The 14,286-nt window shown below is 36.2% G+C and overlaps 1 protein-coding gene across 3 annotated transcripts in view; it reads left to right on the top strand.

The window, feature by feature from the left end:
* Positions 1–14,286, top strand: part of LOC102733166 (phosphatidylinositol 3,4,5-trisphosphate-dependent Rac exchanger 2 protein) — a 197,125-nt gene that overhangs the window by 149,512 nt on the left and 33,327 nt on the right. For all 3 annotated transcript variants that reach the window (XM_081816086.1, XM_081816084.1, XM_081816085.1), the window contains exons 20-23: positions 1,729–1,865; positions 4,789–4,906; positions 7,119–7,303; positions 9,472–9,633. In XM_081816086.1, the coding sequence (XP_081672212.1) occupies positions 1,729–1,865; positions 4,789–4,906; positions 7,119–7,303; positions 9,472–9,633 (602 nt within the window). The remainder of the gene's footprint in view (positions 1–1,728; positions 1,866–4,788; positions 4,907–7,118; positions 7,304–9,471; positions 9,634–14,286) is intronic.

Consider the following 14,286-nt stretch of genomic DNA (forward strand, 5'->3'; position numbering starts at 1 on the left):
TTTTCTCTTCTCTAGCTTCTTGTTCTCTGTAAGAAATCTTATTGATCCTCTTGCTGGAGATTTTTAAATCTCTGCCTCTAGCTCAGACCTCAGTATTATCTCTAACTGAACTTTTCATCTATTCTCTGAACTTGCTTTGCCTTCTGTATTCTCTTTGTTTAAATGACTATCTACTCAGCCACTGAGTCCAAAGGCAGAGGAGTGATCCTGGGGACTGTAACCTCTTCACAAATTCTGTCATCACATATCAAATACTTGATCTTATTTTCCCCTTCTGTAATAAATGCTTCTTTAGTTCTAGTCCAGAAAATTGCAGTAGATGCTTGTGCTTGTGATTTTTGACTTAAACTCCAAAGATCCATCCTCTGTTTTCGGGGATCATGTCACTTGTCTGCTTAAAATTCTTAAATGCTTTTCCTCATGCATATATAGTAAGGTTAAGGTCTTAGGACTTCACATCAAGTGTGTGAGGACTTCACAACCTGGCTCTGCTTGGCTTTCCAGGGTCTTCATCTACCACTCCCATTTTAAGCTCTCACCAACTGCTCATATGCTCCCAAATATCCAGGTTATTTCTTGACTCAGTGCCTTTTTTCAGGCTATTCTTTCTATGGGGAGTGTCCCTTTTCCCTCCAAGATCTACTTCAATCCAGAAAAACCACTTAGTATTTCTGGAAGTGAATTTTAGTGAGAAAAAATATATATACCATCTTCTTGAATATAAATTATGTTCTCTAAGAAGTTTAATAATTCCTTCATGGGAGAAATTGCTTACAAAAGAAGGCTCTTCTAACATAGGTTTTATAATCACTTATATTAATTATATTCATTGTATTTATTAATGGTGCTATGTAAAGGTTGATTTGCTCAGAATATCAACTAATAATGACTGAAAGTTTCTGAAAATCTTAACTCACTGATAGGATATTCCACTTGCATATTTAAGTCTATATCTGTGCAAATAAATGATGGACAGTTGATGTTATCCGATTAATTTTATTTTCCACCAATTCTGTGGTTTCTGACCCTTTGTAGATATCCTGAATGCTTATTTTACTTAGCAGATCCAGTCTACTTGTAATTGCTAATTGACTTGACTTTTTTTCCCTTAAGAATTTCTTTTAACTGTTTGCATCTTAAAAAATGAAAGTGATTATAGAATTGATGAATCATTATATTGTACACCTGAAACTAATATAATGCTGTATGTTAATTATACTTGAATTTAAAAAATAAATTAAAGAGGAATAAGACTGAGATTTACAAGCTATTGTAAATTTCAGAAATGCCCTTGCAATAAGTGCTACTAAGAAAAACAAATGAAAGTGAACACTATTTTAATATTTGGAGATTTTATAAACTAAAGAAAGATAAATAAGGCATACGTTTCTGGCTTTCCATTTTGCCATTATATATGCATAGGTAGAAAATTAAGACTGACTAGACCCTTGAGAGGGAAAATAACTGATTAGCATTATAAAGGTCGCTTTACAATATCCCTTCAAACTCATTCTTAGGGTGATGGGAGAATATTCTGTTCATCACAGTTTGAATGGCCAGATGAAAAGATGAAAAATGTTGAGAGGGCATTGCTATCAGAACCAAATTTATCAAGAACATACTAGCTAGATCTCAGTTATATTTTAAAATTGCTTTCCTCGTTGCCTGTGTGATAAAAATGAATCTCATTCCTCAAATTTCTGGCAATTTTCTCATTTGTATTTGAAGGAACTGTGGCTGCAGCGGCTGGTCTTCACCCTGGACAGTGTATTATCAAAGTCAATGGAATCAATGTCAGCAAAGAGACCCATGCTAGTGTTATTGCACATGTTACAGCCTGCAGGAAATACAGAAGACCAATGAAGGTAAATTGCCCTGCAGCTTGCCCAGATCTCATTGCAAACTTGCACAGAAGGCGGAAAGGACAACACGAGATAGTGGCAGGGATGCGTGCAGTTTGTACTTCTAAGTTCACACTAAAGCACAGCATCGTAAATCTCACGATGATCGTTTTACTTGCATAATTATTTATAATCAGTTGTTCTCAAGATAATTATTATAATCAGTTACAATATAATTATTATTATATTATGTATATATTATAATATAATAATTATAATATAATTATTTATAATCGGTTGTGCTTAAAATGATTGCATCTTATTGTTAACAGTATTATCACCGGTTTAAAAAGTGCTCTGGGGTACTTACATTTGCATTATGATGGGAGTGTTCAAGGACCCAACTGTTTATCAGATTGAAATCCAAAGGTTTGAATTGTTTTCTTGACCCTTGCGAATGCTTTAGGACATTTAATGGTCATTGTGTGTCTGTGTGGGTTTTATAGGCTCTGTGAATAAGTTTTGGATATATTTATTTAAGTAATTGGATTTAGCTTTTGAAAGAAAATACCAAAATGTACTTGTCATTACTTAAAATTCTAAGCATTATCCTCTGATTAAATTTCAAGTGCTATAGAAAAATAAAATTAGAATCCTAATTTTAAGCAAAGCTTATCCCATGAGATACAGTGAATATTGGGCTATAAGAGAAAATTCTCTCAAATTAATCAACTAAATGTAAAAGGAATTTTAGAGGAGAGGCTTTGTATTTTTTCCTTCATGCATAGCCAAGTACTCTTCTGGATTTGAAAATATGACTCTGTCCAAACCAGAGAGAGAAGTGGTTATTTTCTCATAGGCCAGGACTGACATCCTGCAAAATACTGAACCTACAAGAAAATACCTCATCAATTTTGCTTATTAATAAGGTCTAAACTAGCAAAGCAAATTGGAATTCATGCATAGACTCATAGGTTATTCTGGTTGATAACGGTTTAATAAATATTTATTGAGCTGTATTATTGAGTGAATTTTTTAAAAAGACAGTTCTGATATTCTCAAACCTTTCCCCTTCAATCGGAATTTTGATAAGTAGCCAGATTGATTTGAGTTTCATTCCTTTTCATTTTCCTTGACTGCCTTCTTAGAGAGGAGTTGGTTAGTGAAATGATTAAGAAAAGCAATAAATAGGGGGACCTGGTGGCTCATTGGTTAAGCATCTGCCTTCGGCTCAGGTCATGATCCCAGGGTCCTGGGAAGGAGCCCCGCATTGGGTCCCTGCTCAGTGGGGAGCCTGCCTCTCCCTCTCTCTTTCTGCCTCTCCCCCTGCTTGTGCTCTCTCTCTGTCTCTGTCAAATAAATAAATAGATCTTTTTTTTAAATTTAAATTCTTTTAGCCAACATATAGTACATATTAGTCTCAGATGTAGTGTTCAACAATTTATCAGTTACATATAACACCCAAATAAAAAATATCTTTTTTTAAAAAAAGAAAAGCAATAAACAGAAAAATTCACTGAGTAACCTACTTTATCACGTATCCATTGCCACAAAACAGACTGTCCGAAAACTTAGTGGCTTAAAACAACAGGGATTGATTATTTCCCTTGATTTTGCGGATCGATTGAGTGTTGGTTCCTGTAAAGGCACTGATGTGGCGAATTTGTTCTGGAAACACCTGGGCTCTGCAACTCCCCTCCTCGTGTTTTCTCACTCCTGAGCTCCTCCACATGGCCTCCTTTTCCAGTCTAGCGGATTGTCCTTCCTGCACGGTATCTGCATTTGAAAAGGGGATAAAACCATCAACTCTATTTATATCATGCTTACTAATATCCCTTTGGGAAAATCAGATCCCATGACCAAGCTTTGGGTCAGTGTGGGAAGGAGCTACACAGAGGTGTGGATACCAGAGCATGTGGTTCCTTAGGGGTCACAACAGGTTACCAAGGTGTATTTGAATGATCAAATGTTAACTAGCATTTGGATAGCAATATAATAATGAAACACAATTGTGAAGTTAAGACAAGAGAAAAATGTAAATTATATCACACTTCAGTAGTGCAATTCAGTTTATCATCTGACCTAGGAAAGGTATAAACTTTAAAGTAAGTCATGCAGACCTGAAAGCGATTACTTGGTGGCCACTTCCTCTTTCTCATTTATTTAGATAAGCCTGCAACTGCTATTTTAATTAAAATATAAGATGATTTATGATATGGAAGGATTAAAAAATAGTTACATCACTTGGGAACCCAATGAAATGAAAGATGTTCTTCCAATTTTCTTATTGGTTTGATTCAAAAAAACATTAACTGGATTAAATATATGTGTCAGGAGAGCATTTAAGTGGTTTGTATAGTGATAGATGATTGATTCTTCAGAAAACTGTCCATGTGGCATTTATTTTATTTATTTTTATTTTTATTTTTTTAAAGATTTTATTTATTTATTTGAGAGAGAGAATGAGACAGAGAGCATGAGAGAGGGGAGGGTCAGAGGGAGAAGCAGACTCCCTGCCGAGCAGGAAGCCCGATGCGGGACTCGGTCCCGGGACTCCAGGATCATGACCTGAGGCGAAGGCAGCCGCTTAACTGACTGAGCCACCCACGCGCCCCGTGGCATTTATTTATTTAAAAATGTAATTTATAATTTAAGATATACTTGAGGCATTTAAGTAAGACACTTGATAAATACAGCCTATTTAAAAACATCTTTGAAAGATAAAATTTCAAGCCTAAAAAAAATCAATTTGCTAAATAATATAATTGCCATTGACTTTGTGTTAGTTTCTGATGTTGATTTTCTTTCTCTTTCAAATTTTATTATCTTTAAATAAACTAGAAGAATAAATAAGGTTGTCAACTCTCCTAAAGCAGGTTTGTGAAATGGATATGCCTTTTTAGAACCACTAATACCTCTGAGGTTTCTTTCCCCCTCCTCATTCCAGCAAGATTCCATACAATGGGTTTATAATAGCATTGAGAGCGCTCAAGAAGACCTTCAAAAGTCTAACTCCAAACCTCCTGGAGATGAAGTAGGGGATGCTTTTGACTGCAAAGTAGAAGGTGGGTTCCTTCTTTTTCTCTTCATTTGCTTATAGAGTATTCTTTTTCAATGTGCCTGTGTCTAGTCCCTATTATTGAAAATCTTGTATATTCAAGCCACTTTCTTAAATCATTATCACCAAATAGATGTTATGTAAATACATAAGTAATAATAGCTAGTCACTAACATGTCATAGCTACTATACTTTGTTAGGCACTTTAAGTGTTTTACATGGGTTAACTCATAAAGTCATCAAAAAAGGAAATCTCTCAGTAGTGTTATTGTCATCATCCTTATTTTATGGAAGAAGAAATTGAGGCTTATTAGCTTAAGGGATTTGCCCAATCCAGTAAACTGTAGAATGCAGATTCAAACCCAAGTTATAATGTGTTTCCTTGTTTTGAGTTTAAACGTTGTGTAGACCTTCCTAATCCTGTGTGGTTTAGAAGCTACAATATCAGCTGGAGGGATGCAGAATCTCAGCCCCACCCCAGACCTATTGAAACAGAATCTCCATTTTAACAAGATCTGATCTGTATGTGCACTAAAATTTGAAGCCTGAGTTTAGAAAGTCTATAGTCTCTTTGAAAATACTTTCTTGATTCAAGTAATTTTTACTGTCTTCTAACATTAATTATAATGAAAGAGACAAACTAATAATGTAGAAATGAGATAAAGAGATCTTTTGATAAGGGCTCAGACCATTTCGGTTTTCTCAGTGAAGTAACCAGCAGATTGCTGGATTCAGTGGCTTCTTCACCAAAGGTAAAGGGATGGAGGCAATTAAAGTTATGTTTGCATTTGACAAATACCTTGAATTATTGTTTCAACACTTTTTCACAGAAGTCCTTGAACCCTCTCTTACCTTTTTTCTGTTATCTTTCCATTTACATTATTAGTGGATAACTCTGGACATTTTTATTGTACTATTAGGTTCTTCCAGCCAGCCCAGTTACAGAATCCCCTATACACACTTATCATAAGAGGGGGGAGCACTCAGCAAAAACTCTGTTCCCCCCACTCCTGGAAGGCCACTGGGTACGAGCCACTAAGATCATGGACGATATTAGAAGTATTTCAACCACATTGGAGCACCAAGGTTGTTATGACATACCAACTTTCTTAATTATTTAAACTAGGACAAATCTCAGGACCTTATCGTGAGGTCTTTATTCCTCATTTAGAGTTAGCTTTTTTTTGCTCATTATCATTAGTGCCACAGTGAAAGGGTTGATGAGATGCTCTGATAATTTATTTCTAGCTCTTCTGGGACTCAGTTACTTTAAAATAAACCATTATTCTGCTTTTGCCTATTTTATATTTACTATTTCTGCCATTCTAGGACTTAATTGTTTTTAGTTAACTAATACTCTGTTTTTGCTAATTTACTATTTGCTGTTAGGTTTCTCAGGAGTTTCCTGCTTGAGATTTTAGGTGTTTTTATGCCACTGACTGATTGTAGGCCAAAAACCGATAGGAAGACAGTCTAGATGAAAATGTTATTATAGCGAACAATGACAAATTTTCTCAATGAGCTATCTGCAGAAGATGTTGTTTGGGAAAATTCATGCATCCTGTCTGCTGAAAAAAATGATTATTGCACCTCCTTTCTGCTTCTTCAGAATGACTTTATATGTTTTTTTCTGCTTTGAACAAATATTCATTCAATGTTTGAGGCAGTTTTAGGAGCCCTGACTTTTAAGTCATGCATGCTTCTAATAAAAAATATAAAATTGTATGTATAATGTTTATAATGGTATAAATAGGCATACATATGGTCCATAGACCAAAATGGATGTGCAAAGACTAGTCATGTTAGAGTGGTGAGATTTGGATCGCTTCAACATATTTTTTTTTTTTTTAAGTGTTCTTGTTTTTAAAAATGTTAACGAGACCATTGGATTTAGCCATCCTTTCAAGAAATCTTTAAAAATTATTCGGAGAGACTCAAATTCTTTGAAGAGACTAACAAACCCTTCCTGAATTTGCTGAATTAAAATTGTCTCGGGCGCCTGGGTGGCTCATTTGGTTAAGCGACTGCCTTCAGCTCAGGTCATGATCCTGGAGTCCCTGGATCGAGTCCCACATTGGGCTCCCTGCTCAATGGGGGGTCTGCTTCTCCCTCTGATCCTCTCCCCTCTCGTGCTCTCTGTCTCTCACCCTCTCTCTCTCAAATAATAAATAAATAAATAAAAATCTTTAAAAAAAAAAAAAAAATTGTCTCTGTTCCAGAGGTGATTGACAAGTTTAACACCATGGCCATCATTGACGGGAAGAAGGAGCACGTGAGTCTCACAGTGGATAACGTGCATCTGGAATATGGTGTCGTGTATGAGTATGACAGCACAGCTGGGATAAAGTGCAACGTGGTGGAGAAGATGATCGAGCCCAAAGGCTTCTTCAGCCTCACTGCCAAGGTATGCGTGACCCTGGCAAAACAAGGGATTTTGTTCTAAATAAAGTCACTGACACCCTCCCCCACCTCCACTTTAAAAAATGCAAATAGCTGTCAGCTCATTCAACTTTCTTTTCTTTTTTTCCCCCCATTACTCGGTATGCGTACAACCTTTCTTTTTATTGATCTCTTTTGGAGCACAGTGTGAAGTTAGATGGGACTCTTGCCCAGGCAAATGTTAGTTGATTTGGCAAAGGCTTCCCTGCATTTAGTTAAGTTTGCTACATCTGTTGATTCAGTGTCATGAATACCTTTCAGATGGTTTTTGTGACAGGTGGTGCTTTTTTAAATGTAGATAATCCTCTGAAAAGTATTTGAAGTCATGAAATGTATTATAAGAAACTTCAAATTCTGCAAGTCTCATGTTTATTTCATAAAATTTCACAAAGCTTAGAGATCCATTTATGAACAGACCCTCAGACATTTATGTAATTCTTAGTTGGGAAGGATATCATCCTTAGTCTTTAGATTAAACCAAGATAGGGAGGAAGGGAGTTTTCATCAAATGGATAAAATGTGGTTGAGAGGTGACCCTGTGCTTGCTTTTCATGATTCTTCCAGTAGGTAAATCAGTAAAACTCCTGTTGGACCCTCCCCAGGTCTGAGCTCTAGTATTTCTCATGCTTTTCTATCACCTGGTGAGGATTCAGGTATTACAAGTAAGAAATACGACATATAGCTTCACTACTTTTATTTTTTCATGTTAACCCTTGTTTTATATATGAGTGGTTGAGATAGATTATGCACTATTTCAAAAATTATTTTATGTTTTTGTTTTATATTCTGAAAGTCAACCTCAGAAAAAATTCCATTATTCTATGTATCTTTTGATATAGAATCTGTATTTTCAAAATGCAACCCCTTATTATTACTAAGGCAATCCATGTAAGAGTTTGGAACCAGTTTATTAGCATTTTATCTCCTTTTCTAGCTATTTCAAATTTGCAAAGTTACATGGATTATTTTATATATATGAAATGTATAAATCCTCTAAATATTTCCATTCTACACATGAAGAAAAGAAAATCAAAGAAATTAAGGAATTTAACCAAGATCACACAGCTAATGATAAAGTGAGCTCTACTATCTAGAGTAGTGATTAAACAAAAAGCTCACACTTTATATTCTGTAAGTCAGGGAAGTAGAGGTGGTGAGGGAGCTCAAATAAACAGCATCTATACATTGTATCCCTCATTCAATATTATAAAAATGTCATGTAAGGGTGTTACCAATCCTTGCAATCTTTGAACAGTCATCAATATGACACATAATTAATTCAACTCATTGGAAATTCTCAGTGATCAATAGTGTGTATATACATAAACACACACAAGTGCTGTCTTACAATTGATTCAAATTGCCAAAAGGATTTATTAATTGAATACATCATATGGATGCTTTTATCTGATGCTTTATCAGATGGAGCTAAGACACTGCAACTATCATTGATACTACTTTAGCAAGAGAATTTCTTATTTATTCATTTCATCAGCAAACATTTGTTACATGCATTCTCTGTGCTGGCCTGTCAATAGAAAGTAAGGATGCAGGGCGCCTGGGTGGCTCAGTTGGTTAAGCGACTGCCTTCGGCTCAGGTCATGATCCCAGGGTCCTGGGATCGAGTCCCACATCGGGCTCCCAGCTCAGCGGGGAGCCTGCTTCTCCCTCTGACCCTCTCCTCTCTCATGCTGTTTCTCTCTCGCTCGCTCTCTAATAAATAAATAAATAAAATCTTTAAAAAAAAAAAAGTAAGGATGCCATTTTGTTGGTTTTCCTTAGTTTTTGTTGTTCTTCTGCCAAATTGGGGAAAAAAATGTTCTGAGTAACTCTGACTAAAATATAGGCAATGTGTTACCACATCAGAGCATACTGATTTATCCAGCAGGGAGTCTTTGAAGTCCACTCACTTCCCTCAGGCAACCTTTTATAGTTGGCAGAAGGCAAGACATGAGAGGCCAAACACACAAGCCCATCACTTCACTCCAAGGGTTTTACTGAACATAGAAATCCCAAGCAGCTCAGGGAAGTGTGCTGGGTAGAGTCACCCTGTGTTCTAGAATTGTGAAAATTTTACTTGGCTAATTTTGAAGGTTTTCTTTTCTTGTTTTCTGTGTGTGTGTGTTTCTACAGATTCTTGAAGCCCTGGCTAAAAGTGATGAACATTTTGTACAAAACTGTACCAGCCTTAACTCTTTAAATGAAGTGATTCCTACTGACCTTCAGAGTAAATTCAGTGCCATTTGCAGTGAAAAAATTGAGCGCATATGTCAGAGAATATCCAGTTATAAAAAGGTAAAAGTTTTATGTATGTATTTCCCATGTAATTATTATTTAAATTATTTAAATGTCCAATTTAATTCAATTCTTGATATTTTCATTACTTATTTATGTACCAGTTTATTGAAATAATAACATTTATATAACATTTAAGACTTTTTTAAATGCCTTTACATCCATTAACCTTATTTGATCTTTATAAACCTGAAAGCTAGTTCATTATTCCACATTTTCCAAATATAATAACTGAGGCCTAAAGAATTAAATTACTAGCAAAAGATAGAGTTGGGATGTAAATCCAGGCCACATAATTATGAGTCAATAGTTCTTTTCCTTTTCTCTCAACAGAGGGAATAGAACTCTCAATCAGAAAGTACATGGAACCCAGTCTGTTTGAAATTGATTGATTAGTACATTTATCTGACATATTTATTGAGCACATTTTATATGCCAAACACTGTTCTTGGTGCTAGGAATATGGCAGCAAAGGAGAGAAGATCTTTCCTCTCAGGATACTTATTTGAGTGGGGGAAGCAGCAAAGAAGTAAATAAATCTTTACAGAGGCCCCAAAGCAAAAAGAAAAAGCCAGGGTGGTGGGGGGGGGTGGGGTGTGTGGTTAGTCATAAGGTTGGAGGCTTAAGCAAGGACCAGTGTGAAGAGCCATGGAAGCTTTTTACCTTTTGGAACATTGGAAGGAGTTTGGATTTTCTTCTCACATCAATGAGAAACAATTGGAAGCTTTTAAACAGGGGGATGACTTCATCTGATTTAGGTTTTTAAAAGAAAAAGAAAATCCATTCCTCTGTAGGAATGGATTGCAAGGGACAAGAATGGAGACATAGAGATGAGGAGGAAATTGTTGCAATAGTCCCAGTGAGTGATAATGATAGCTTGGCCTGTGGTGAAGATGGGAGAGACAGAGAAAATTAAATGGATTTGAAGATATAATTTCAAGGTAGAACTAATAGAAATTGATCTCCAAAATATATCCTATAGTTTTTTTTTTTCTATTTATATCAATAGGAGACTAGCTAATTAAATTATTTCCTCAAAATGAGGCTGGTTGTTTAAAACTTGGTACAGCCATTCTAGGAAACATTATTTATCTCAGTTTTTATGAATGTGAGTTAAGTGTGTATGTTTTATGCTCCTGATATATTATGTAAAAATAAGCCCATATATGTCCAGATATGGCTATAGGAGAATAGGGAGATGCAAGAATGAATACTTCAACATTGATTACCTCAGGTAGACTACAGACAAGGGGAAGAAGGATCACCATGTTTTTCTTTAAGATTCCCTAAAATGTTTAGCTTGTGAAGTTGAATATGTATTGCTATTTTAATTTTTTATAAGTCCATTCACATGAAGAAAAATGATACTCAAGATCACTGCTTAACTGTCACATCTGTTAATCCTCTCTCCGTGATTGCTGAGGTTAGGTCACCTATTTGAGTTTGGGAAAAATGCCATGTGTATGCCTTGTTGAACCTGAAGGACAGAAGATTCTCTTTTTACTTCTCCCTTCTGTGTAAGATAGGACAGTGTTTTGAAGTAAAATTTAAAAGGTCTAAACAAATGCAAATTAGTATTCCTCTTTGAGCACATTTTGAAAAGAGAATCATTCTACTTCAGAAATGAGTTTGTATGAAGTGTGATAGGGGTTTGGGCAGATTCTAGTTGTCAAGCTTGTCAGTGTGTGGGGTTCATTTCTCTTTCTCTTTCCATTCATACAAACAACAGAAGTAGTAGAAATAGCTTAAAGAAATATACATGAACAAAAGTAAACTATGTAAGTAAAAACAGAATATTAGGATGAGGGTGTATTAGGTAGGGTATTGATTCAGCTGCTGTAAGAAGGACCAAGATAACACGGGCTTAGAACTGAAAGCTTATTTTCACTCACATGAAAGTTCAACTGGACTGGAGTCCATTGGGGTGGGGCTTGATAATATTCTAGGGATCCTTCTCAATTTTTGCTCTCTCCCCTAAGACATTGCCCTTTCCACAAGGTCAAAGTTGGCTCATCAGCACCATGTCTAAGTCATAGTCCCTCAGAAGAGAAAAGAGGAAGGAGAGAGTAGAGTTTCCTGTTGAGGGCATGACCCAGAAATTGTACGCAACACGCCTGTCATATCCAATTAGTCATTTAGTGAAAGCAGGCTGAGAAATGTTGTCTCAAACTGGACATCCATGTGCCCCACTAAAACTCAGAGAATTTTATTAATAAAAGGAAGAAAGAGAGAATGGATATTAGTGGGAAATTAACAGGTACATTTATAGGCAAAGTTATATTACAGTGATGGTACAGACCAGCAGGGGAAAAAAGGTCATACGGTCAGCAAGTCCTAAGACTCTAGTTAGTTGCTGAAGTGGAATATTATATTTGACCTTCAGCTTCCTGAAGGTCACTAAAACTCAGAGAATTTTATTAATAAAAGGAAGAAAGAGAGAATGGATATTAGTGGGAAATTAACAGGTACATTTATAGGTAAAGTTATATTACAGTGATGGTACAGACCAGCAGGGGAAAAAAGGTCATACGGTCAGTAAGTCCTAAGACTCTAGTTAGTTGCTGAAGTGGAATATTATATTTGACCTTCAGCTTCCTGATAACCAAAATAAAAAAAGAAACATAGTCTATTACATATTTATCAGCATCCCTGTGATTTATACATGTTTTTTAAGAGAAGCAAAGCTTTTCTTAGACTTGAGTTCCAAAAGAAATCTCTCACACTGAATTTCAAAGAGGCGGCACCAGGAAACGTCAGGGCAGTGCCCATAAACATGTCCCTGAAAAAGAAATAGCAATTTGTTTTATGTGACAGACATTTTTAATACACTCTTCAATGAAAGCCAGTGGTATGGGTCAAAAACTCAACTTCACAGAAACAAATTTGTTGCAGGATGGGGCGGGAAGAATAGGGAAATATTTACTAAATGTGTACCTATTATGTTGTCCATTATTACTTGAGGATGGCTGCCCTCCCACACTTATGATCTGCATCATAAGAAAGGTCAAAATACATGAAGTAAGTAATAATAATACTGACTACTTAACCTACTAGGAGGTACCACCATAACAAGTTGGCTGTGTTGGCACCACATACCCTGCTCAAGATGATGGTGCTCCCTGGAGTTACATTGCACACAGCAGTTTACAGCAGTCTCCTACAGGGTCAGGCATTGCATAGATATTTTATAGTTTTCATATGCTCTATAATTTTATCAACACAGTGACATGAGACATCATCTATTTCATTGATGAGGTGACGGAAGCTCAGAGTGGTCAAGTAACTTGCTCAAAGGCACGCAGCTGGGCACAGCTGTGGAATTTGAACCTTGTTCCCTTTTATTGTAAATCCGGTTTTTGTGTGCTTACCTGAATTTGACACTAGGCTATACAGCATATATATTGTTCAGATTCCACAGCTAAATTCCACTACACAGCTAAACAGTATGGGTCTGACTACAAGGGCAATAGCATTTCAGTAAAGGAGAAATCATTGTGGATGGAATAGTCAGCAATTACTAGCTGCTGCAAGTTGGAAAAATTTGTCAGAGAGAAGAGAAGTAGAGATGGCATGCAAGTACAGAGAGATCTCATAAGTGAAGAAAGAGAGATCTCATAAGTGAAGGCAAAGACGTAGAAATGAGACGGATTTTATTGATGAAGAATTGGCATATTGCCTAGACTAGAAAGAAGGGTTCGAGTTGGATACCATTAAAAAGAAAACTGACAAAATCTGATTTTTCTAGTGATATTTTAGAGTGACAAAATAATCCGATTTGTTTGTAAAAAGTGCAAATCAGTGATGACTTGGTCTCATGGAGAAGCACTGGGGATGGAGAGAAAAGAATCAGTTCAAGTGGTACATAGAGGTAGAACACATCCAGCTCTATGATGGATTGGTTAGAGTGATGAAGGTGTTACACCTGGGTTTTTAACAAAAATACAGTTTGTGATAAACTGGAGAGTGTATGTTGGGGGTAGGATTAGGATTAGAAGCAGATGGGTAGGGTTTTTCCCCAAGTGTTGAGGATTCTCAAAAACATCATCTTGGCAAGTAAATATCTTCCATTTTCTTGGAAGTAACTAAGAGCCTAGAAAGCTTTTAAAGGAGAGATGGACAGACTAATGGGCAGTGATTTTAGATGATAAAAATAATACCACTGAATGTGGAAAGCTCTTGTATGTACATTATTGTTTGAACCTCGGAACAGCCATATGTACTGAATACTCCTACCATCTGCTTCTTTCGCAGGGAGATTAAGAATTTGCTTAAGGTCACTTAGCTAGCAAGTAGCAGACTAGGTATCAGTTTATGGAATACTGTCTCACTTACTTTTATTTTTAATTTTATTTATTTTTATTTTTTATTATGTTAATCACCATACATTACATCATTAGTTTTAGCTGTAGTGTTCCATGATTCATTGTTTGCGTATAACACCCAGTGCTCCATGCAGAACGTGCCCTTTTTAATACCCATCACCAGGCTAACCGATCCCCCCACCCCATCCCCTCTAGAACCCTCAGTTTGTTTTTCAGAGTCCATCGTCTCTCATGGTTCGTCTCCCCCTCCGATTTCCCTCCCTTCATTCTTCCCCTCCTGCTATTTTTTTTTTTCTTAACATATAATGTATTATTTGTTTCAGAGGTACAG

This window comes from Leptonychotes weddellii, chromosome 4, assembly GCF_054177405.1.
Source record: "Leptonychotes weddellii isolate Sample4059 chromosome 4, ASM5417740v2, whole genome shotgun sequence".
NCBI classification, from domain to species: domain Eukaryota; kingdom Metazoa; phylum Chordata; class Mammalia; order Carnivora; family Phocidae; genus Leptonychotes; species Leptonychotes weddellii.